Source organism: Phyllopteryx taeniolatus, chromosome 1, assembly GCF_024500385.1.
Source record: "Phyllopteryx taeniolatus isolate TA_2022b chromosome 1, UOR_Ptae_1.2, whole genome shotgun sequence".
Taxonomy (NCBI): domain Eukaryota; kingdom Metazoa; phylum Chordata; class Actinopteri; order Syngnathiformes; family Syngnathidae; genus Phyllopteryx; species Phyllopteryx taeniolatus.
Genome location: NC_084502.1, coordinates 26,456,424 through 26,478,649, shown reverse-complemented (window position 1 = coordinate 26,478,649; position 22,226 = coordinate 26,456,424). Strand labels below are relative to the sequence as shown.

At 41.4% G+C, this 22,226-nt stretch overlaps 1 protein-coding gene across 4 annotated transcripts in view; it reads right to left on the bottom strand.

The window, feature by feature from the left end:
- Positions 1 to 22,226, bottom strand: part of mib2 (MIB E3 ubiquitin protein ligase 2) — a 93,132-nt gene that overhangs the window by 48,364 nt on the left and 22,542 nt on the right. For 3 of the 4 annotated variants that reach the window (XM_061784023.1, XM_061784031.1, XM_061784005.1), the window contains exons 2-4: positions 20,336 to 20,719; positions 18,403 to 18,574; positions 9,227 to 9,283 (exon numbers count right to left, since the gene is read on the bottom strand). In XM_061784023.1, the coding sequence (XP_061640007.1) occupies positions 9,227 to 9,283; positions 18,403 to 18,574; positions 20,336 to 20,558 (452 nt within the window). In that variant the 5' untranslated portion in view covers positions 20,559 to 20,719. The remainder of the gene's footprint in view (positions 1 to 9,226; positions 9,284 to 18,402; positions 18,575 to 20,335; positions 20,720 to 22,226) is intronic. The other variant, XM_061784013.1, reaches the window with a different exon arrangement.

Here is a 22,226-nt window from a genome sequence, read left to right as displayed (position 1 = left end):
GAGGAGACAAGAAGAAGAAGCAATCATAATGGCGGAAAAGAGAGAAGACAAAATGAAAAAAATCTTAATAAAAAAAAATAAATAAAAAAAAAAAGCTTTTGTTACTAGAATTTGTATTGCCCCAAGGCAAGAAAAATATTCCTGCGACTGACAGGAATGACACCTTTGATCATCATGCAAGGGAATAAAGAATGATGCTGCGAGCCGATCCCTTTGTTAAAAAGCTATCGCCCAAAATGCCGGGCCATAAGGCGAGATGCTCTCGGCCGCTTGCCAGATGATCGTCTGCCAACCAGGATTTGAGTCAATGGGATCCGGAATCGTGATGAGTGAACTCCCTCTGGATCGCCTTGAAGCAGCAGAGCTTCATTCGGAGCTTCCTCCGGATGATAATGGAGACGAAGGTAACTCGTTTGCAGCTCGCGTTAGCTACATTTAGCGAACAAACACGCTCCTTTAAACCTTGTTACATAAAAACATAATTTAGTCCCACTTGTTCACATTACATTTCTGTTGCCAGTAGTGATTTTAATTTCCGTCTTGCAGTAATTCAACACCCATGAGTCGAAGGTCTTTTAGGATTGCGACGAATAAACATTTTTTACCCTTGCAAAACATCAATAAAATGTATTCTCTGGTAATCGTATGTATTTTTAAAAACTTATCGGTTATGCATCCAGCAGACATTTGACTCCCATTCCAGTACGCAGTACAAACAAAAAAGGTAATTGAAAACTTTTTTTCCCCCCTCCAGGTCCCACTACAGCAATTTCAACAATGTATTTTTATAGTAATAGTTATATTTCTAAACTGCACAGGTTGTGCTCAGAGCAGAAGTAGGGACTGGTTTCAAGGACAATGACAATCACACAAGATCCCATTCACCACCACCAAAGAATAAAATCCAGATGTGGATAAAACTTTGCTAGATTTTATGCGCAAGGTAATAAAAACCTGGACTATTGAGCAAACGGTAGAGGAGGAGAATTAGGAGGAAAAAAAGCGTGTGGGAGCCCCATTTGTTCATGCATTTTTGTGTAATGTATATTCTGTATATAGTTATACTTGCAAATAAATTATTTTTCTGTCAAAAAAAAAAAACACTTTCTCAGTGTTGTCTTATGTACAGATGTTTGAGATTTTCACCAAAGATAAAAAATATAAATATATATCTGTCTGCTTTCACAAAAATTTTGTTTTCTCAGGTTTGTTTCCCCACCAGAAACAGATTTGGCTTAAAGTAGCCTATATTTCACTGCTGATTACTAAAGAACGGTATAAGCTAGAGACAAACCTTTTTTTCCCAGATGAAATAAGAGAGTCTGATCTTTCTTTTGGTGGTTTTGGTGTTTACATAGTCATGGTATTCTGTGGGGCTTGAAAAATGAGTGAAATTGCTTGAAAATGGCTGGCAGTCTAGGGGTTCCATGCTCAAGAAACGGCTGGCAGTGAATGAGTTAAGTACTAAATGTGAATTACCTCCTGAAGAAAACGAGTCAAGTAAAACAGCATATTTCAATCGCGAACTTGAGTTTGATACAAAAGAGCAAATGATAAACAACATTTTATGGACAGATGAAACAAAAATAGAGCTTTTTGGCAATGCAACACAAACAGTATGTTTCCAGACAGCGCAATAAAGCCTTTAAGGAAAAGAACACCTTGCAAACAGTCAAGCATGGTGGAGGATCCATAATGCTGTGGGTCTGCTTAGCTACATCTGGTACTGGAGGCCTTGACTGTATCACAGGTATCATGAAATAAGAAAATTATTAAGAGATTTTAGAGTGAAATTTCTTCCCCAGCGTAAGAAAACTTGGCTTGAGGCGAAGATTGTGGATCCTCCAGCAAGACAAAGACCCAAAACCACACATCCAAAAGCACACAGGAATGATTGAAAAAGAAAAAAAAATACTGTTTTAAAATGGCCAGCCATGAGTCCTGATCTCAATCCAATTGAAAATCTTTTGGGGAAGCTGAAATCTGCCATGGGGAAAAAGAACCTTGCAAATGTTCAAGAGCTTGAACCAATTGCAACGAAAGAGTGGAAAAAAAATACCACCCGAGAAGTGCACAAAGCTTATAGACAGATACAAGAAACATTTGGAGGCTGCCATCGCTGCCAAAGTGTGTGCAACCAAATATTAAGGAGGGGTGCCAAAATATGTGTATTGCTGCACATGCTGTTTTCAGTTTTGTTTTGTTTTTTCTTTGAAATTACAATATCTAAGTTGAAAAAAAAATGTATTTGTTAAATTACTTTGGACCTCCAAATAAAAGATCCTGATAAGTTTGGTACATTTCCATTTATTTCTGAAGATGTTATACAGGTTATGCAAATCGTGAAGGGGTGCCAAGAATGGTGAGCACGACTGTATATCACATTGTTTTTCAAAGAATCTACTGTATATTATACATCATTTTACCTTATTTAGCTACATAATACCAAATTGGCTCAGTATGTCTTAATAGAGTGCAATAATTCGTGCATTGTTAATGAACTGATGACACAGAGACAAAGAGAATGCAAAGAGATTGTCACCTGTTCATTTCATCCTGATCAGTATTCGTCATGATCTAAGCAGCCATTCTGAGAAAGACAACAGCTCTATTAAGGGCTCAAGATTTTTAATCCAAAAAGACCAAATGTCACCTTTTTGACCAGACGTGATAGAGCTACAACTACTGTCCTTGTCAACAAGTCAGCCAAGGGTTATCTTAGGTGAGCTAGCAGAGGAGGAAGAGGAGGAGGAAAAGGCGATTGACAAATGTCAAACCACCTTATGTTGAAAATGAGAACATAGTGGTTCACTGAGGATCACAAAAATGCAACTTTTGCATGGAGATAAAATAATTTATGAAATTGAGTGTGGATTTTTGTCATTCCATTGAAAAATTGTAGAGAAATATTTTTACTATCTAACATAAACACAACCTAAAACTTCAAAACGGTCCAAAAGTTGAACACATTTTGTTTGAATTCCAAGGGTCCACTTAATAAAATCTAGAACTTTCTTCCATCTCTCAACTGCATTGCTGGAGCTCAGTCACAGTGATCTTTGGGTTCTTCTTTATCTCTCTCACCAAGGCTTCTTCTCCCCCGATTTCTCAGTTTGGCCGGACGGCCAGCTCTAGGAAGCGTTCTGGTCATCCCAAACGTCTTCCATTTAAGGATTGTGTTCTTAGGAATCTTAAGTGCAGCAGCAATTTTTTGTAACCATGGCCAGATCTGTGCCTTGCCACAATTCTGTCTCTGAGCTCTTCAGGCAGTTCCTTTGACCTCATGATTCTCATTTGCTCTGACATGCACTGTGAGCTGTAAGCGCTTATAGACAGGTGTGTGGCTTTCCTATCAAGTCCATCCATCCATCCATCCATTTTCTGAGCCACTTCTCACTAGGGTCGCGGGCGTGCTGGAGCCTATCCCAGCTGTCATCGGGCAGGAGGCGGGGTACACCCTGTACTGGTTGCCAGTCAATCGCAGGGCACATAGAAACAAACAACCATTTGCACTCACAGTCATGCCTACGGGCAATTTAGAGTCTCCAATTAATGCATGTTTTTGGGATGTTGGAGGAAACCGCAGTGCCCGGAGAAAACCCACGCAGGCACGGGGAGAACATGCAAACTCCACACAGGCGGGGACGGGGATTGAACCCCGCACCTCAGAACTGTGAGGCTGACGCTCTCACCAGTCGGCCACCGTGCTGCCTCCTATCAAGTCCAATAAGTATAATCAAACACGGCTGGACTCCAATGAAGGTGTAGAACCATCTCAAGGATGATCAGAAGAAATGGACAGCACCCGAGTTAAATATATGAGTGTCAAAGCAAAGGGTCTGAATACTTATGGCTGTCTGATATTTCAGTTTTTTAAGAAATCTGCAAAAATTTCAACAATTCCGTTTATTTTTTTGTCAATATGGGGTGCTGTGTGTACATTAATGAGGGGGGGACCTTAAATGACTTTAGCAAATGGCTGCAATATAACAAAGTAAAAAAATTAAGGGTGTCTGAATACTTTCCGTACCCACTATCTGCCCAAGGTGGCTACTTTAATGAGTCAAAGGTTTAGAATACATTTTTCTTTGTAGATTAATTCCATTACTTCTTTTGCAATTTGTAATTGTAATTTACCTTTATTTGATTTATTTCATACAGAATTTAAATAACATGGTGAGCGGTGCAAACATATGCAGTGCTCACATCTCACTGGCGACCATTAAAGTGCCTGTAAACTAATTTCCTTTTTTTTTTTTTTTTTTCTAAAGACAGTGGAACCTTGGGCTACGAACTTAACCATTTGCGACCCGAAACTTTAACCCCAGGTAATATTTCCCATTGAAATTAATGGAAATGCAATTAATCTGTTCCAGTCATCAAATCAAATTATACTTACTTGTTTTATCAGTGTGCGGTTAAAATAAATACACTGCAATACAGAAATTAGTGAAAACACACTTTTAAATAAATAAAACACTAAATAAATGTTTATTGCTCATTAACTTTAACTAAAAAAAATAGTATCGGATCAGATCAGACTGGATCTGAAGCTCAAGATTTTGCCACTCTTATACCATTCGATGCTCTGCTCCAGCACTTCTATCCAACAGCGCCCGGACAGCATGCAGAGCCCACATGATCACAACAATATTCAAATACATCTCAGACTTCATTTCTTTCTTTGTTTCCATTCACAAAAATCGCTAGCTCAAAGCTAACACACATTGAATGAAAAATACCATTGACGAGCTATCGGAAATTAGCATAGCACTTATATCTCTCAAAATAATGAATATTGGTACACAAACACTGTATAGACACTAACAAAAAGGCAATACAACAATGCTCCCAGTCATATATTCTTCATACTCTGTGAAAAATGACTTATATTAACAATAATCAATAGTAACTTCTACTTTCTTTGTTACTGCAAGTGTCTATCTCATTGCGTGCACCATACTGCTGCTCAGAGGTCACACGTGCACAGCAGGAGCAGTGGATAAAACTATAGCCAAGATGCAATGCTGCACATGTCGAGAAACCAAATGCTGTTCCCACCATATACTGACAGAAAAGAATAACTGAATTTAAAATTGTTATTTTGCACTTTAAAAGTATAATTTGTATTTATTATTTATTGAGGTTATTTTTCATGGTTTTCTAATTCATTTTCCATTTAATCTATTAAAATGTAGAATCTGCTTATGTTTAAGTTAAAGCTGGCGTAAGCAGTCAGGTGAAAAAACACTTTTTTCATATATGTTACAACTGCATGTCTTGACAGTAAAACATATTTAAATAATCTTTTAAAAACTCATCCCTTTCTGGCCTTATCTATTACCTCGAATTTAATTTTCATTATTAATTTAGAAAGTCTCCGTGACGGAGAGAATTGTCCAATTAGACAATGTACAAACTGGAGGTATGCCCTGGGAGCGTGTCAATCATTTTCACATGTACACACATTTACGCCAGACGGAAGCTCTGGAAACAATGGCAGACGCGGAAGCTTTCGGCGGCTACCCCTTGTTTACCAACAACTGGGTCCTCTAATACAAGGAAACGGAAGCAGAGCAAAGAGACCAGAAAGGCTAAACAGATGGCATCTGATAGCGAAAGAAACAAAACTAGGATACACATTGGACCTACTATTCGAGAGGTGGCTGGAGTCAACTCAGACACACTGAGGAACTTGATGGACAAAGGAGTGAAGTGGCTTCATTTCTGCTGGACTGTAAATATATCACATACCGTAATTTCTCATGTAATTTCCCCCAAGAAATGTCGAAAGTCAATGGTGCGCATTATACACTGGTATAGGGGAAAATGATAAATACAAAATAAAAAAACGTTCCACACACACACAATTTCTCCCACCATCGTAATTTTGATGCAAAGAGCGAGAAAAAGGTGACAAGATTATGCAACTGTTTAAGTAGCAAAGCTGTGAGTGATTGATGGGGGGGACGAGCACTTCGGTGACGTCAGCTGTGCAGCGCGTTAAACCAACTCACAGTCTGGACAACAATGAAGTTGAAAGTTCTCACTTTTTATTGTAAATATTATTTTAGCCAAGTATTGCAAGTCCTTCAGTGAGTCAGTCCTTATTGTATGATGATTTATTACTGAGCACTTCGGTATGATTAATTAACCCACAATGCATTGCGCGCTTAATACGCCAGTAAAACTGTATTCTTAATGTGTAAATAAAAAAGTAACAACCATCAAATACACTTTTTACTAAGGAAAATAAAAATAGTGTGGCGACAGTGACATCGTGCAATTCTTTGCACTTTTATGGTACTGTACCATGACTGTGCATTGTATAATAAACAATCATCTCCCATGTGCATTGTATAATAAATAATCACCTCCCAATCGCTTTGTTGTGTTTATTGAATAACAAGCAGTCTGCGTGATCGGTATATTTCTGAACTGCTAAACTGCTCTTTCTACGAGTCACCCACCATAAATTTTAACTTGGCGAGAACTATAGATGACTCAAAAGTAAGTACTATAGATGACTCAAAAGTAACTATTGTTGTTATGAAGAAGTAACTGTAGTCTGAGTACTTTCCCGGGAAAAGTAATGCATTACTTTGCTCGTTACTTAGTGATGGCGAGATGAAACTTCATGAAGCATTGTAACACTTCAGCCATTGGATCGAGTAATGGTTCATTTCTTGATGCTTAATTGGACACGAAACCAGCTGCTGGCCATGTGCATAATCACAGGCATCTGTATTTTTACCACATACACTATGTGCTGCGTTGCATTTTTGCGTCTTTTTGGCTCTTGTGAATGACTATGTATTACAAAACAATGTTTCACCAAGTAATTTCCCAAAATCAAGTGTAAAATATATTATTTTTGAACATATTCTGTGTACTTAAAATGTTCATCATCACTGTTATGGCAGGTTGTATAATGTTTTTCTGTAATTTTTGGAAAATGGCATGGGCTTAAGAGGGCAGAGGATTTTGAAAGTGCTTATTTAGAAATAACAGTTTATCATCATTTTTGTGTTAAGTGATTCATCCAAGAGCAAGATTTTTTTTTAAATTGGGGTACAGTAATTTCTCCTCTCCCTGTGAGGTTTGATTTTACTTTGCTTTCTGTGAACACAAATATTTTCCCCATGAATAAAATAATAAACGATGGAAATTGCAGTTTTTTATAAGCAAAGGTAACTGATAAGCCTCAATGATATTCCCTTACACAGTGTGGTCCAGCTTGGATTAGATTGCTGTCAAACCTTGCGGCAAACTGAACTTTATAATGATCTAAATGTGAAATTCTTTCTGAAGGACAAGATTGGTGTGACACGAGCCAGTGCTGGAATACTGGACAAACCTCTAAGAATGGCGTAATTGAACCATGCATATATCTTATCTGAAATAAAATGTGTTTAAATACTTTTAATTAGTTTTATATTTCTTGTTTTAAATATACAATCCATGATCAAGCATTATATAGGGCACTGATTATGACCTGGAAGGAGTTATAAAATGTAACTGTTTGATTTCTGAGTGGCAATTGTGAGCAAGAAACCATTCATTGTCAGTTCTTTATTTATAACAATTGAACAATTTCAAAATGGTAGAGGTAAATGTGCAGAGATTCCTGGAAGTAAATTTCCCCAAAAAAGGTACAAATGGATCTACAAATATTAATAAAGTAATATAATATGTCGCAGAAGTTTCTTTATCACAATATGTGATTCCTTTAAACTCAGTCTGTCAGCTCCCTCCTTTAAAGCAAGACATTATTTGGTGATTAGATTTTGTGTTTGTGAAATTGGCTTTCCATTGTTACAAATACTGCATCTACAGTGGGTACGGAAAGTATTAAGACCCCCTTAAATTTTTCACTCTTTGTTATATTGCAGCCATTTGCTAAAATCATTTAAGTTCATTTTCCCCCACTCAATGTACACACAGCACCCCATAGTGACATTAAAAAAAAAAAATGAATTGTTGAAAATTTTGCAGATTTATTAGAAAAGAAAAACTGAAATATCAGACAGGCATAAGTATTCAGACCCTTTGCCATGACTCATATATTTAACTCGGGTGCTATCCATTTCTTCTGATCATCCTTAAAATGGTTCTACACCTTCATTGGAGTCCAGCTGTGTTTGATTATACTGATTGGACTTGATTAGGAAAGCCACACACCTGTCTATATAAAACCTTACAGCTCACAGTGCATGTCAGAGCAAATGAGAGTCATGAGGTCAAAGGAACTGCCTGAAGAGCTCAGAGACAGAATTGTGGCAAGGCACAGATCTGGCCAAGGTTACAAAAAAAGATTCTGCTGCACTTTAGGTTCCTAAGAACACAGTGGCCTCCATAATCCTGAAATGGAAGACGTTTGGGACAACCAGAACCCTTCCTTGAGCTGGCCGTCCGGCTAAACTGCGCAATCGGGGGAGAAAAGCCTTGGTGAGAGAGGTAAAGGGAAAAACCCAAAGATCACTGTGGCTGAGCTCCAGAGATGCAATCAATTCTGGGGTTTTTTTCTGTCAATATGGGGTGCTGTGTGTACATTAATGAGGGAAAAAAATTAACTTAAATGACTACAGCAAATGTCTGCACTATAACAAAAGAGTGTAAAATTTAAGGGGGTCTGAATACCTTCTGTACCCACTGTATTCTTTCTGATGTCCACAGATAAAAGCAGTTTAGGTAAGTATTTAAAAAAATCCCTCACACCCATCCCATCAACAAAAATTAATGAATACAATACAGTACCATTTTTATTCTGTTTTCATTCTTGTACACGTATATATACATGCAGGGGTGTTAAAACAAATTTTTGTCACAGGCCACATTGTAGTTACAATTCCCCTCAGATGGCTGTTATGACTGGAAATAAATGATTAATTGGCTCATCATATTACCCATACATACACGAAAAATTGATGGATGACTCGTTTTGAAAGCAGATGTCCAGGATGATAGTATGTCTAGCTTTTTTTCAAGTTACTGTAAAAATGGGTTTGGTTACAAAAAAATGCTTTTGCGACAGCTCAATATTTTTTAAATATGACAATTTTGAAGTTTTGGTACACCGTTTTAGTAAGAATCATGGTTGTTGCCAATTTGCTTTCACCTGTGATTTACAGTTTCTAAAATGTGTGTGTGTAAATGAGTGTGTACAAATCATGAGACTATTATACAGTGCATAGAGTACCTCCTTGTCTGCTACCCAGAGACTTACTCAGCCAGGTGTTGCAGTCGGCCAGGGTCACCAATAGCAGTGTTCTCTTTTTTGCAACTGTCAACAACAAATGATATAAATTCATTGCCTCTGTACTACAATGTGGAGTATTGATATAGCTTTTATCAAAGCTAGTTGCTGGGGCTAATAATGAAATGTAACATTCATGCTAATAACTTTCTAACTATAATGCCATGAGATAGTTTGCCACATATTCAATATGACAACTATTTTTACTTACCGGTGAACAAGACGTGATGAAATTGGCTAAGTACCTGCTACAAGATGATCACGGTAAAACCAGCTGGTGACTTGCGCATGCACTCCGGCAAGGGGCGTGGATTCGGCCAGAGCGGAGTGGGAGGGAAGTAGTGAAGTGAGGCTACATTCTAATTTGCTAGCAGTTTTAACTGTGCTGACTGTGCATCTCATGGCACCATGAAGCAGTGGTTATGTTGCAATTTAAATTATTACTATTGTTTTATTGAAGTTCTTTTCCAGGACTTTCTAATATAATTGTTATTTATTTTATTCAATTGTAGTACATTCCTATGTTTAAAGTTACTTTATGTAACCCTTGGTTACTAATAAATGGGTCTGGTTTTCTCATACCTACTGTTGCGGATTACTGATTTATGTTTGAGTAATATCCCTTGATCAAGCAGTTTCTAACATTCCATACTACAAAATAAGTAAAGCATGTATGATTTTTGCTGATGTCGGATCAGACCGATATTGGTGTCGGCCAAAACCCAAGGTTGCAATATCGGTATCGGATTGGTAGGGACATCCCTATCCAACACCTGGTCACGTAATGCACCATCTTTGGAGACATTACACAACTTACTTACACAAGGGAAGACTTGCTAAACATTAGGGAGTCTACTCCGGACTCGTTTTTTTCTCTGAATTACTTACCGGCAGAGCGGCTGCAGTCGATGGAGCATGAAGGAAGCGCAGACAACGCCACAGAGGGAAGAGTGCCGGAATAAATCTTAAACTCAGACTGCGAGGATTCCGAAAGCTTCTCCCGTCGATTCACCAAACAAAACTACGCTGTCTACTAAACACAATGGATGAGCTTCATCTTTTCACAAAGACCAGTAAAGACTTTGGATGTTCCGCCGCCCTGTGCTTCAGGGAGATATGGCTTTGTGAACGCATCCCCGATGGTCCTGTAATGCTTTCCGGCTTCCAACTTCACTAAGCAGACCGCGACAAGGAGCTATCGGCGAAAAAAGGTGGCCGAATATGCTCTTATATTAACAAAAAATGGTGTATGGACATCACGGAGCTCAGCACAAACTGCAGCCCGGACTCAGAGTCGCTGTTTTTGAACAATAAGTTATTCTACTCACGCAGTGAGTTTGCTTCATTCATTCTCGCCGACCCCCAGCCCAAGGCTAACACGAACGCCGCACTACAAGCGCTGGCTGACCAAGTAAACCAACTTGGGAAAAAAAGCACCCAGATCCATCCCACATTATACTTGGGGACTTTAACCTAATACCACGCTGAAGGACTCGTACCGTGCTAGCCCCCTTGCCGCTTTGCTCATCTGATAACAGTTTAATTCACTTAATAACAAATTACAGGAACAAACTTGAATGTGCGAAGCCTTTGGTGAAAACAGTGAAGAAGTGGACTAATGAAGCAAAGATGGAAGAGACTGGAGTGTCTTCGAAACTTCAAGTGGCAGCCTGGATGAATATACGGACAGTGTTACATCCTATATCAATTTCTGTGAAGATGTATGTGTACCAACAAAGACATTTAGGACGTTCAATAACAACTGTTGGTTACATTTATCAAGCAGAGTTTTATCAAGAAAAACATCTTATAATTCGATTCTAGTTCTTTAACTTTAAATGGGACCGCTTGACCCACAGCATAACAAGAGTTAAATGGCGGTACAAATAGGAGCACTACTGAAACCACGTTAAAAGAGCCATTCAAAGAAGAAAAAAATGGGTCCCATGACTGTGCTATTAAAAAATGCCGTGGGGAATATACAGTGTGATGTGGTATTTTAAAAAAAGGGGAAAAAGCAGCATGGCACATCACATAGAGAACTCTCTCTCTCTCTCTTCCATTCATCGGATGAGAAAAGGGGTGACTTTCATGTGATGCCATGGCAGAAATACAAAATAAGAAGAGGCACAGCAACAAATACTGCATCTCAAGATAGTAAAAAATTAGATTAAATTCATTAAATCAAACGCTGCACTTAAGAAATGCATATTGTTGAAATTTGAAATCAAACCTTTGTTATGTATCTAAAAATTTGAAAAAAGCCAAATCAGTGAGATAATGTTTTCCTTTACATTGTGTAAGTACACCCCTGTATTGACTTGGTTGGAAGGTCAAAGTACAGCTCCACAAATACACAGGGCTCTACTAAGCCAAACAACATTTCAACCTCAGAGACAAATCAATATCTAATGATGAAAAACTGTGGTAGGTGACAAACCATTACACAACAGGTAGTAGATATAAAATGTATTTCTGTCATCAAGGTAGTATTTGACTGGAAAGTCAAAATGCGTCACCATTTTGTTCATACCAGTTTGGGTGAGAGAAAGCCTAAATGTACAGCGCTTAACTAATGTCTTTGATCCCCTTTCAAAAACACCATCTCGCATCATAAAGTGCTACTGAATTTCACTGAGCTCTTGCCTTTTTACAATTTTAAATAGATATGAGGATTTCAAACGGAATTCACCTTTTCATACCCAAATTGGAGCAATCTCACTGGATTTCTCTGATACATCAAGAAAATAAAGTATGTTCAGGAATGCGAGTAAATAATTACAGTTTGATGTTAATCAAGAAACAAAAAATGTGCTTTAGTATTGTTTCAGTTTTGTTGGACAGTACATTTAAAAATTAAATCAATTATATTTGAGCTTTAAAAATATAATTTAGGTTAACGAACTAAATACTGGTGTATTAACCATTACAGAAACATAAAAAATGATTTTGGTGTTCGTGGAAGTGGCATTAACCTAACATTAGGTAATAGTCTCATTTTTTTAAGCACCGTGTTATCAATGAATGAGTTTAGGTCTTCTTGGTTCGGCTCAGTGCATTCACATTTTTCAATTTTATTCTATATATACTCTGGTTACATAGCAAAAATGTACAATGTTCCCCCACTATATTGCGGTTTGCGCCCTGGCTATGATGCTTTTTTTAAAGGGATTTTTTTTTTTTTTTAATGGGTTTTTACTATATAAATAGAATAATATAGTCATGGGAAAAGATAGACCACCCTCATTTCTTTCTTGTTCATTTTTAATGCCTGCATGGTACAACACCGGTTTCTTCCCACATCCCAAAAATATGTGTGGTAGGTTGATTGAAGACTCTAAATTCCCCGTAGGTGTGAATGTGAGTGTGAATGGTTGTTGGTCTCTATGTGCCCTGCGATTGGCTTGCGACCGGTTGAGGGTGTACCCCGCCTCCCGCCCGAAGATAGCTGGGATAGGCTCCAGCACGCCCGCAACCCTAGTGAGGATAAGCGGTAAAGAAAATGGATGGATGTTTGAAGTGGGCATTGTGGTCGACTGGTTATCATATCTGATTCACAGTTCTGAGGACCTGGGTTCAAATCCACCCTCCCCTGTGTGGCGTTTGCATAATCTCCCTATGTCTGCATGGGTTTTCTCCGGTTTCCTACCACATCCAAAAACCATGCATGGTAGGTTGATTGAAGACTAAATTGCCTGTTGGTCTGAATGTCCGTGTGAATGGTTGTTTTGATTATCGGTGCCCTGTGATTGGCTGGCGACCAGTTCAGGATGTACCCCACCTCTTGCCCAGAGTCAGCTGGGACATGCTCCAGCACCCCCACAACCCTAGTGAGGATAAGCGGCAGGGAAAATGGATGGATGGATGTTTGAAGTGCTGAAAACCTGCAAAGACTGAGAACATAGTACTGAATTGTTGAGCTATTGCTTAAGACTCTTTTTCACCTTCTAAATTAGTCTGCTTTTGTGGGAAGGGCTAAAAACTATCCTCGTGACGTCAAGAAGTTTGGGCGTATACTTTCTGTCCCCCACTATATAAACACCTATTCCATGCCATGGCCATTTGGGGGAATGGCCATTTCCTCATTCTTAAAGGACCCAGTTCTACCAATAGCGTGCAGTTAGCCATCAAAGTATGTCCACAACTCAAAATAATACATCATCCCTGAAGTGTAATGCGTTTAGTGTTATTTGGGCTAAAATTTCTCTGCATTCTACCTCCACATTGTGTTGCGTAGCAAGGCAACAGCAAAATGCACAGGATCTTCCACCCCACAGCCCTATGCCAGACGGACAGCACTTGGAGTACACGGCGAACGTCACTCAGCCACTCTCATCGACGGAGGGACTCGTGAGCCACTCGCATCCCGGGCGAGGAGGAGGAGGGGAAAACAACCACCCGGCTGCGGCCGCCGAAGGCTGCAACTTGGTAGCCATAGGCTACCTCGCGGTTGACGAGTCCCTCTGTCAAATTATGGCCTGCTCAATTTCAACAGATACAAAGGGGCAGAATGACTGCTGCCTGTGGAAGCGTCTGCTGTGTATCGCTCCTCTCCTCGCATGCAGAGGAGCACCGCATCAGTGATAGAAGTATTTGATTGAAAGCAGGAGGCGGGATTTTCAGAGCACCCAACAACAAGCCAATAGCATCTGGAAGCTAAAAGAATGTCTCAGTTCTTCTTTAAGCCTGATTTCACAATTTTTTTTAATCCATTCATTCATTGTCCAGCTTGTTAACATTACTCTTCTGTGGTGTTTTGACAACACTTTTTGGCCTGTGTATGTATTCTTCAGGTAATATAGTGTACCTTTTGTGGTACCAGGCATTATAATTAATAAGAAATTGGAAAAACAAGGGTAGAGTAACAAACATGCTCTTGTCCAATGGCACTCTGACCCCAAAAAACTCCAGACCAAGCGGCATCACTAGCGCCGCTCCCCCGCCGAGGTGGACGACCACGGAGCACGGCAGATTCAACTTCACACACAGACACTAAGTGAATTACAAGCCGGGAGCATCAAAGCGGAGACACAGACACCTGGTTTCAAACGCGGATGCTAAGTGAAATACAACCCCAAGGAGCATCAAAGTTGAGACAAAGACACCTGGTTTCACACTAAAAACACTAAATTAATTAATTTCCACCACCAGCTAGCCTGGAGAGCCTCAACAACAAAGACTTCTCCTTCCTGCTGTGTTCCGTGACACCTGCACATCATGGCTGGGACAATGGACGGTGCACAAGCGACACCCTCAGGTGGCAGAAATACACTGCAAACCTGGATTAACTAATCACAATCGTCACAGGAGTTGAATGTGATTTAATATTTTAAGAACTTTACATGAACGTCACTCGTGACTGTATTTTGCCAATTTTAATGTCTGATGTCAAATCTGTTGGCTACTGAATCGGATGAAATATTTCACCCCACACAACACGAATGCCACATTGCAAATATTACAGTGTTCCCAACAATCACATGCACTTGAAACATTCGTTACGTCTACTAAAAGTACAGATTAGGGGATATTTGGGTTTTAAACTAACGAGAACAGGAATCCCAGCTATACGCATTGTCATCCCATGCTCACTACTAACCTCACATCACAAGTCAGTTTCCTTTGCCAATGTTCGTCTGTCCTTTGTTTTTTTCTCTGTATTATTTCCGCGTAGATTCCCCATGTTAGATCTCATTAAATTTCCCATAAAATTCACTCCCTGCATTGTTGTGTGTGTTTGGGTTCGAGGAAAAGAAAAAACCTCTGGCTGTCCAGAACACTTATCTAATACATGTAGCAACCTTCAAATTACAAGACTGAGGATAAAAAGTGAATTATAGCACCCGGAGCTTCAAAGCAGAGACCAAAGATACTGAGTTCGCCCTAGGACGCTAAGTTAATTACCTTAGCCCCCGCACGCTAGCCCAGAGGATTTCACCAACAAAGGCGGCTCCACTCTGCCTGTGTGGAGTTTGCATGTTCTCCCCATGCCTGCGTGGGTTTTCTCCGGGCACTCCGGTTTCCTCCCACATCCCAAAAACATGCATACTAAGTTAATTGAAGTCTCTAAATTGCCCCTAGGTGTGAATGTGAGTGCGAATGGTTGTTTGTTTATGTGTGCCCCGCGATTGGCTGGCAACCAGTTCAGGGTGTACCCCGCCTCTTCGCGATGATAGCTGGGATAGGCTCCGGCACTCCCGCGACCCTTGTGAGGATAAGCGGCTCAGAAAATGGATGGATGGATGGATGGTTTTAAACCACAAAATAATACCAAAATGGGAAATTAACACTCAGAGGCGGTCCAGCTCCCCTTTTGGTGCCGAAGGTGGGAAAGTAAGGTGGGAGGGGGTAAACCACCCCCTCCTGGCTCGCTTGGTCCATAAAAAGGCCGGCGCTATGCTCTCTGGGCAGCTTTTGTCTCACCCGACCAACTTGCCGACAACTGGACCAGGCAGGATGCCCACCTCAGCACGAGGTGACGAGGACACATCAGCGCATCCTCGGCTGCAGAGCATCCTGCAAGCATTCCAAGCTACCCTGTTTGGGGGCCTGAGCTCATCCCGAGGGAACGGAAGCGGGACAACGCGTCCGTTCCGAACGGGCTCCTGCCGTCCTGCCTGGTAACTTTTTTTTTTGTGCTCCTTTTTTCCCCTTTTTCTTCTTCCTTTCCACCAAATCCACCTGCTCCTGGTGCAGACCGGGCCGGCCGAACACTCGGAAGCCTGCCTCAAACTTGTTCAAGACACGCAAGTCCAACATTGCGGTCTACTAAAAGTACAGATTGGTGCATATTTGGGTTTAAATTAACAAGAACAGGAATTCCCAGCTATATGCATTCAGTACACGCTCATTCTACCAATCTCTCATGACAAGTCAGTTTCCTTTGCCAATGTTCATCTGTACTTTATTTGTTTTGTGTTTTTCTGTGTTCTTCCCCTGTAGATCCCCCATGTTAAATCATTAAATTTTCCATAAAAATCAGTGCCTGCATTGCTGTGTGTGTTTGGGTTTGAGAAAAAAAAACCTCTGGACGTCGAGAACTCTTTCTAAAGTGTAGCAGCCTTCAGATTACGAGACTGATAAAAAGGTTTCTCGTCATTTTTCCTAAATTTTTTATCCACATCAAAAGTGACGTGGTGCCCCTTTTATATATAAAATAGCTTGATTTATAGCGCTGTAATTTAAAATTACGATAACCCGGAAGTGACGCAAGTGTCGCTTCCAGCTCTTTCTTTTCTCCTAAATTAATAAGATTTTTATTTAACCCATATACGCTACATTACCTTTTTCCGTTCTTTAGTAATTAGTGGTAGAATTCTAAGTTGTGTGATGCACTGCTGCCATCTAGTGTCCGTTTCTATTGGCATTAAAATTGCTCTCAGGCCTAATCCTATGGTGAGGAGTGACGTCAGCCCCCCTCTGAAGCCTATGGTGAAAAAAAACCTAAAAGACATAAAACTACGTTTTTGGGATTAGGTGATCAAGTTTTAAAAGACGTAAAACAAAATTTTTGGTATTAAATGGTATACTCAAAAGCCCTTCCTGATAAAAGTTAAAGTGAGCGCGCTTATTCTGCTGTGTGTGAACAGTGTTAATGGTTTTGGTTTTCCCCCACTTCGTAAAATGCTTCAATCCAATCGCTGTCAGGCTCACGGGCTTTCCCAGCTACGGGAGCAGCGCATTGGGGAAAAGATCCGATGCCGCTTGCCGCCGAATTTATTATTTTTTATCAGTTTATTACCACGACGTATGTTCGAAGTGGCGGCACGGTGCCCTGGCTGTGTGGAGTTGGCATGTTCTCCCTGTGCCTGCGTGGGTTTTCACCGGGTACTCCAGTTTCCTCCCACATCCCAAAAACATGCGTGGTAGGTTAATTGAAGACTACATTTCCCATAGGTGTGAATGTGAGTGTGAATGGTTGTTTGTTCATATGTGCCCTGTGTTTAGCTGGCGACCAGTTCAGGGTATACCCTGCCTCTCAACCATAGACAGCTGGGATAGACTCCAGCACGCCCTCGACCCTAGTGAGTATAAGCGGTATGGAAGATGGATGGATGGAATATCATCAATAATAACTAATAATCATGTTTCAAAATGAGTAGGTCAGTACCGGTAGTTACTAACAGTTGCTAATGATTTTAATAATAATAATAATGTTCTATTTAGCTTTAACCTTTATTGTGAGGCGCTTGAATGTGTTATGTGATTTTTGGTCACTTCCTCAACTGATTCATTCCTTTCGAAGTTAATTTGAGCTCAGTTGCAAGCCAGTGCCGCACAAGAAAGTTCCCCGCCAACGGCGCCACTCGCAGGCGGTGACGGTGGCTGAGTGGGCACAGGGGCCGACGGCAAACGGCAGGCTCCGTGGGCGTCTCAGTCTTGCGGCACAGGAGCTTCGATAGTCCGTCAAAATAAGTCTTTACGTGAAACAGGAGTGTGGGGCAAAAAAGACTGGGAACTGCTGCCCCAGAGAACTGTGCCAAATTATCTTATTGCGCAGTCCCATACTGTAAGCAGTGGCTGTGCTAGTTTGAATGGCACCCTGAGTGAGACCCCTCGATGGCGCCAAGCAACAACCTATGGTGCTCATTTGAGAACCAGACCAAAAATCTTTCGTGCACCCCTTGTGCATTTACCACTGTGTAGGTCCTGTTGGAGGTGCCCGGGTGTCAACATTTGGCAGCGATAACACAGAACTAAACAATAACAAAAATATTGAATACATTCCCCCAATTGGTTGAAATACAAGTGACTTTGCGTTTACTCCACCGAACGCTGTTGGTAAATGGCTTCCTTTTTGATCAACAGTCTATTCATCTTATGTACCTTTTCTATGCTTTCATTGTAGTTTTGATTTACCATGAGTGTTTTTTTTTTTTTAATTCAGATACGTTATTCATATGCACAAAGTTTAGAAGAAACTGACTGTGCAATCCCACTTACGAACAGTGATGAAAAGCCTTAATGGCAGAGGATAGAGGAGTACATTCTTCCATACAGAAAATGACAGCAGTCTGAATGGTAATCAGAGTTCAATGCTTAACTCCTCTGACTCAATCAGGGGAGGCTGGTATTACAGCACAATGACTACAAAGTAAATAGAGGGTGATGAATGATCCTGGAGAAGGGGGGAGTATAATACTCACGGCTGAGAGTGTGCCGTCTCATAACGCTCAAACGCGTGGCTCAGGTCATGTTTGTTGTTCATGTAGCACTGTGTGCACAGGTCATAGTCAAAGCACACCTTGCATTTCCATCGCATGCCCCTGATGCCATGCTTCTTGCAGCTGTCGCAGATGATATTGTAGTGACGCACCCCTGTGAGAGAAGGAGGCGTAACTTCAGTAATGCAGAATAAGGTCACTGAAGTACAAACAGACAAGTCGCGCAGTGCTCTGCTCTTCTCTCTCAGTTCATTAATTAAAAGGCAAAGTTTGTCACAGGACAATGGAACAAAATGCTAACAACATTAATAAAGTGACAGCCTTTTCTCATCCCATACACACCAAAATGCATCATGGGAATGCTATAATCAAGTTAATGCACAAACATGCAAGAATTGAGGATTGCTAAGAAACAGGAAAAAGTAGTTCTGGATTAGTGTGGAGAACCGTTTGTCCTGAAGAAAATAACAGGTACATTGATGAATGAGGGGAAGGTATGAAAAACCCATGCATCTTTTTTTCCAAAGCATGAGCATCTGGGGATTGATATAATGTCCTCTGATATTATATTATATGATATCATTGACGCTGGCCAATCTCCGATTTGTTCAGATTTTAAAACATTTCTTCCATATAAAAAAAACAAATAAAAACTGCACCAGGGTCCAAATGCCACAATCATAAAACCTTTATGAAATTTTTAATGGTTTTTGGAGCTCGCACATCTGCTTAACAGTCAAAAGGGTCCGTTCTGTGACATTTCTATGTGCCATTTGCATGTTCTCCATACGCTTGCATGAGTTTTTGCCACCTACTCCAGTCTCCTCCCACAGCCAAAGAACATGCATGGTAGGTTGAACAAAGACTCAAAATCAACTATTAAAGTGCCACAAACCGGTCAAAAAAATGTCTTGTATATTCGACACACCACAGAAAAGCGTAATGTAGCAAGCCAGACAATGACTGAATGGATACAAATAATAATAACAATAAATTGCAAAGTATGTGAAATCAGGCTTAAAATGGTCAAGAACTGAGATATTCTTTGAGCTTCCAGAAGCTGTGGGCGTGTTGCTGGGTGCTCTGAAAATCCCACCTCGAGCTGTCAATCAAATACTTCTTTCACGGCTCATATCTATCTGCGGGGAGAGGAGCGATGCACATAGCCCCTTCACGGGCTTCAGAGAGTCATTCTGCCCCTTTTGTTTCCGTTTAAATTTAGCGGGCCGTTAATCGACGGAGGGAGTTGGGGGGTGGATTTCATGGTGCACGCGTTGTGAGTTGCAGCTTTCAGCAGCCACATTCGGATGGTTTATCTTCCCCCCCTCCTCTTCCTCGCCTGCAACGCAAGTGGCTGAAAGGTCTTCGTCGTTGCGTGGGAACTTTGCCGTATACTCTAACCGCTATCGGGCTGATGTGTGGTGCTGCCTCGCAACACAATGTGCGTGGGGCCACACGGCAGAGACATGTTAGCCCAAATAACACCAAACACATTGCACTTCAGGGGAAATGTACTTTTTCGAGTGGTGGGCATACCTTGATGGCTAACTGCATGCTATACCAGTAGAAATGGGTCCATTATGAATGAGGAAGTGCCAATTCCGTGGGATGCCACTGCATGGAATAAGGGCGCCCGGTGTTTATTTAGTGGGGGACGGAAAGTATACGCCCAAACCTCTTGACATCACAAGGACAGTTTTTATCCCCGCACACAAAATCAGGAAAATTCAGAAGGCGAAAAAGGGTTTTATGCCATATCTTAACAATTCAGTACAACTGTATATTGTTTCTCTGTCATGTTTTTAGCACTTCAAACATATTTAATGTATTTTGAAGAAAAAAACAATGTTTTGGGGCACTTTAATAGCTCTAAGTTGGCCACTTTTCTGGCATGACTCAACTCTAGAGCGCTTACCAATTTGAGCATTGTCATACAGCAGCAAGTCGTAGGTAGACTGGTAGCCAGTGCGGTAGTTGGTCCTTGTGCCGCTGTCCCACTGAACGACCACAGTCTTGTCTGGGGTGGTGGTGCTGCCCTGCCGCCCAATCTCCACCACAGTTCCCACGTGACCCTCGCCATCATCCTGATTTCCCCATTTCCAGTCGAGGCCACGAACTACCCGCATGCCCACCTCCATGCTGCCTCTACCTGGGCCTGGCCTGAGGGCTGCGCTCAATGGCCGATGCCTGGCAGCGCTGTCGCTTCCGCTGCGCCTCCGGGCCTTCCCACTGGCTTGCGCTGATGATGGCACAGGCAGGGATGGTACCAGGGGGATTTCCGGGAGCAGATCAGGGGTGACTGAAAGAAAGAAATGCATAGTTTAAGCCGTGAATCACTAACTTTCCAAATGCATATGGCTCCACACATCTGCTTCTGTCCTGGAAGTTAAACTCAAGTTTGATGTGATATCTGACAATGTATCTGACAGCGGCTCAGGGAGGAACATTCATTACTTTAAATTGCAGTGGGTTTGTCTTTGCTAGTTGTATTATTCAAGGCTTATTAATGCTGACTTCTAGAGAAGGCAGGTGGACATGACTGCTGCATATTGCAAATCACAATCTCACCACACACACACACTTAAAATATAGTGGCTTCTTCATCGGAACAAAAACAATCCAAACAACAAATCCTTTTAGCATACTAAAAAAATACTCTACAAAATAAATTTGCTGTTTTTGTGAGACTCCCACATGAACCCAAAATATAGAACCAAAGGTACAATTTGTAACACTGTACACCATTTTTTGCAGATATAGACCACAAAGAACTACCACATTCACACTCATGACTGACGACTTCCTTTATTTGGAATGATATCAACAGGAAAGCGATAGCACTGATGGGAAAACCTAAGACGAAATATAGACTGGAACCTTATCTGAGGAACATCACGGCCCATGCATGCTAGTGTAGAGAGAATTAATTTCAGATATTTTTTTTTTGTCATATCAGACCAACCACCTGTGTCACTATTACCCATTTATCTGTAGTCTTTCACAAGCAGGCCCAAACGTATTGTGAGGGTCTGCTGGGAACGTCTGGCAGAATCCCCTGTCAGAAGGAGTTTCAACTCCCACCTCCGACAGAACTTTGCTCATGTTCCGGTGGTGGCGGGGACATCGAGTCAGAGTGGACCATGTCCCGCGCCTCCATTGCTGAGGCGGCCGACCGGAGCTGTGGCCGTAAGGTAGTCGGTGCCTGTCGTGGCGGCAATTCACGAACCCGTTAGTGAACACGGATCTTGAGGCAGCTGATGGGTACCGGCTGACCAAGTGGAATGCAGCTTTGGTGGTCGCTGAAGCAAAAACTTGGGTATGGGAGGAGTTCGGTGAGGCCATGGAGAAATACTTCCGGACAGCTTCGAGGAAATTCTGGTCCACCATCCGGCATCTCAGGAGGGGGAAGCAGTGCAACATCAACACTGTGTATAGTGGGGATGGGGCGCTGCTGACCTCGACTCGGGACGTTGTGAGCCGGTGGGGAGAATACTTCGAAGACCTCCTAAATTCCACCGACACACCTTCCCATGAGGAAGCAGAGTCTGGGTTCTCTGAGGCGGGCTCTCCTATCTCTGAGGTTAAGGTCACTGAGGTGGTAAAAAAGCTCCTCTGTGGCAAGGCCCCGGGGGTGGATGAGTTAACATGACATCGGATGACATCGGGGCAGTGCCTCTGGATTGGCAGACTGGGGTGGTGGTCCCCCTTTTTAAGAAGGGGGACCGGAGGGTGTGTTCCAACTACAGGGGGATCACACTCCTCAGCCTCCTTGGTAAGGTCTATTCAGGGGTGCTGGAGAGGGGGGT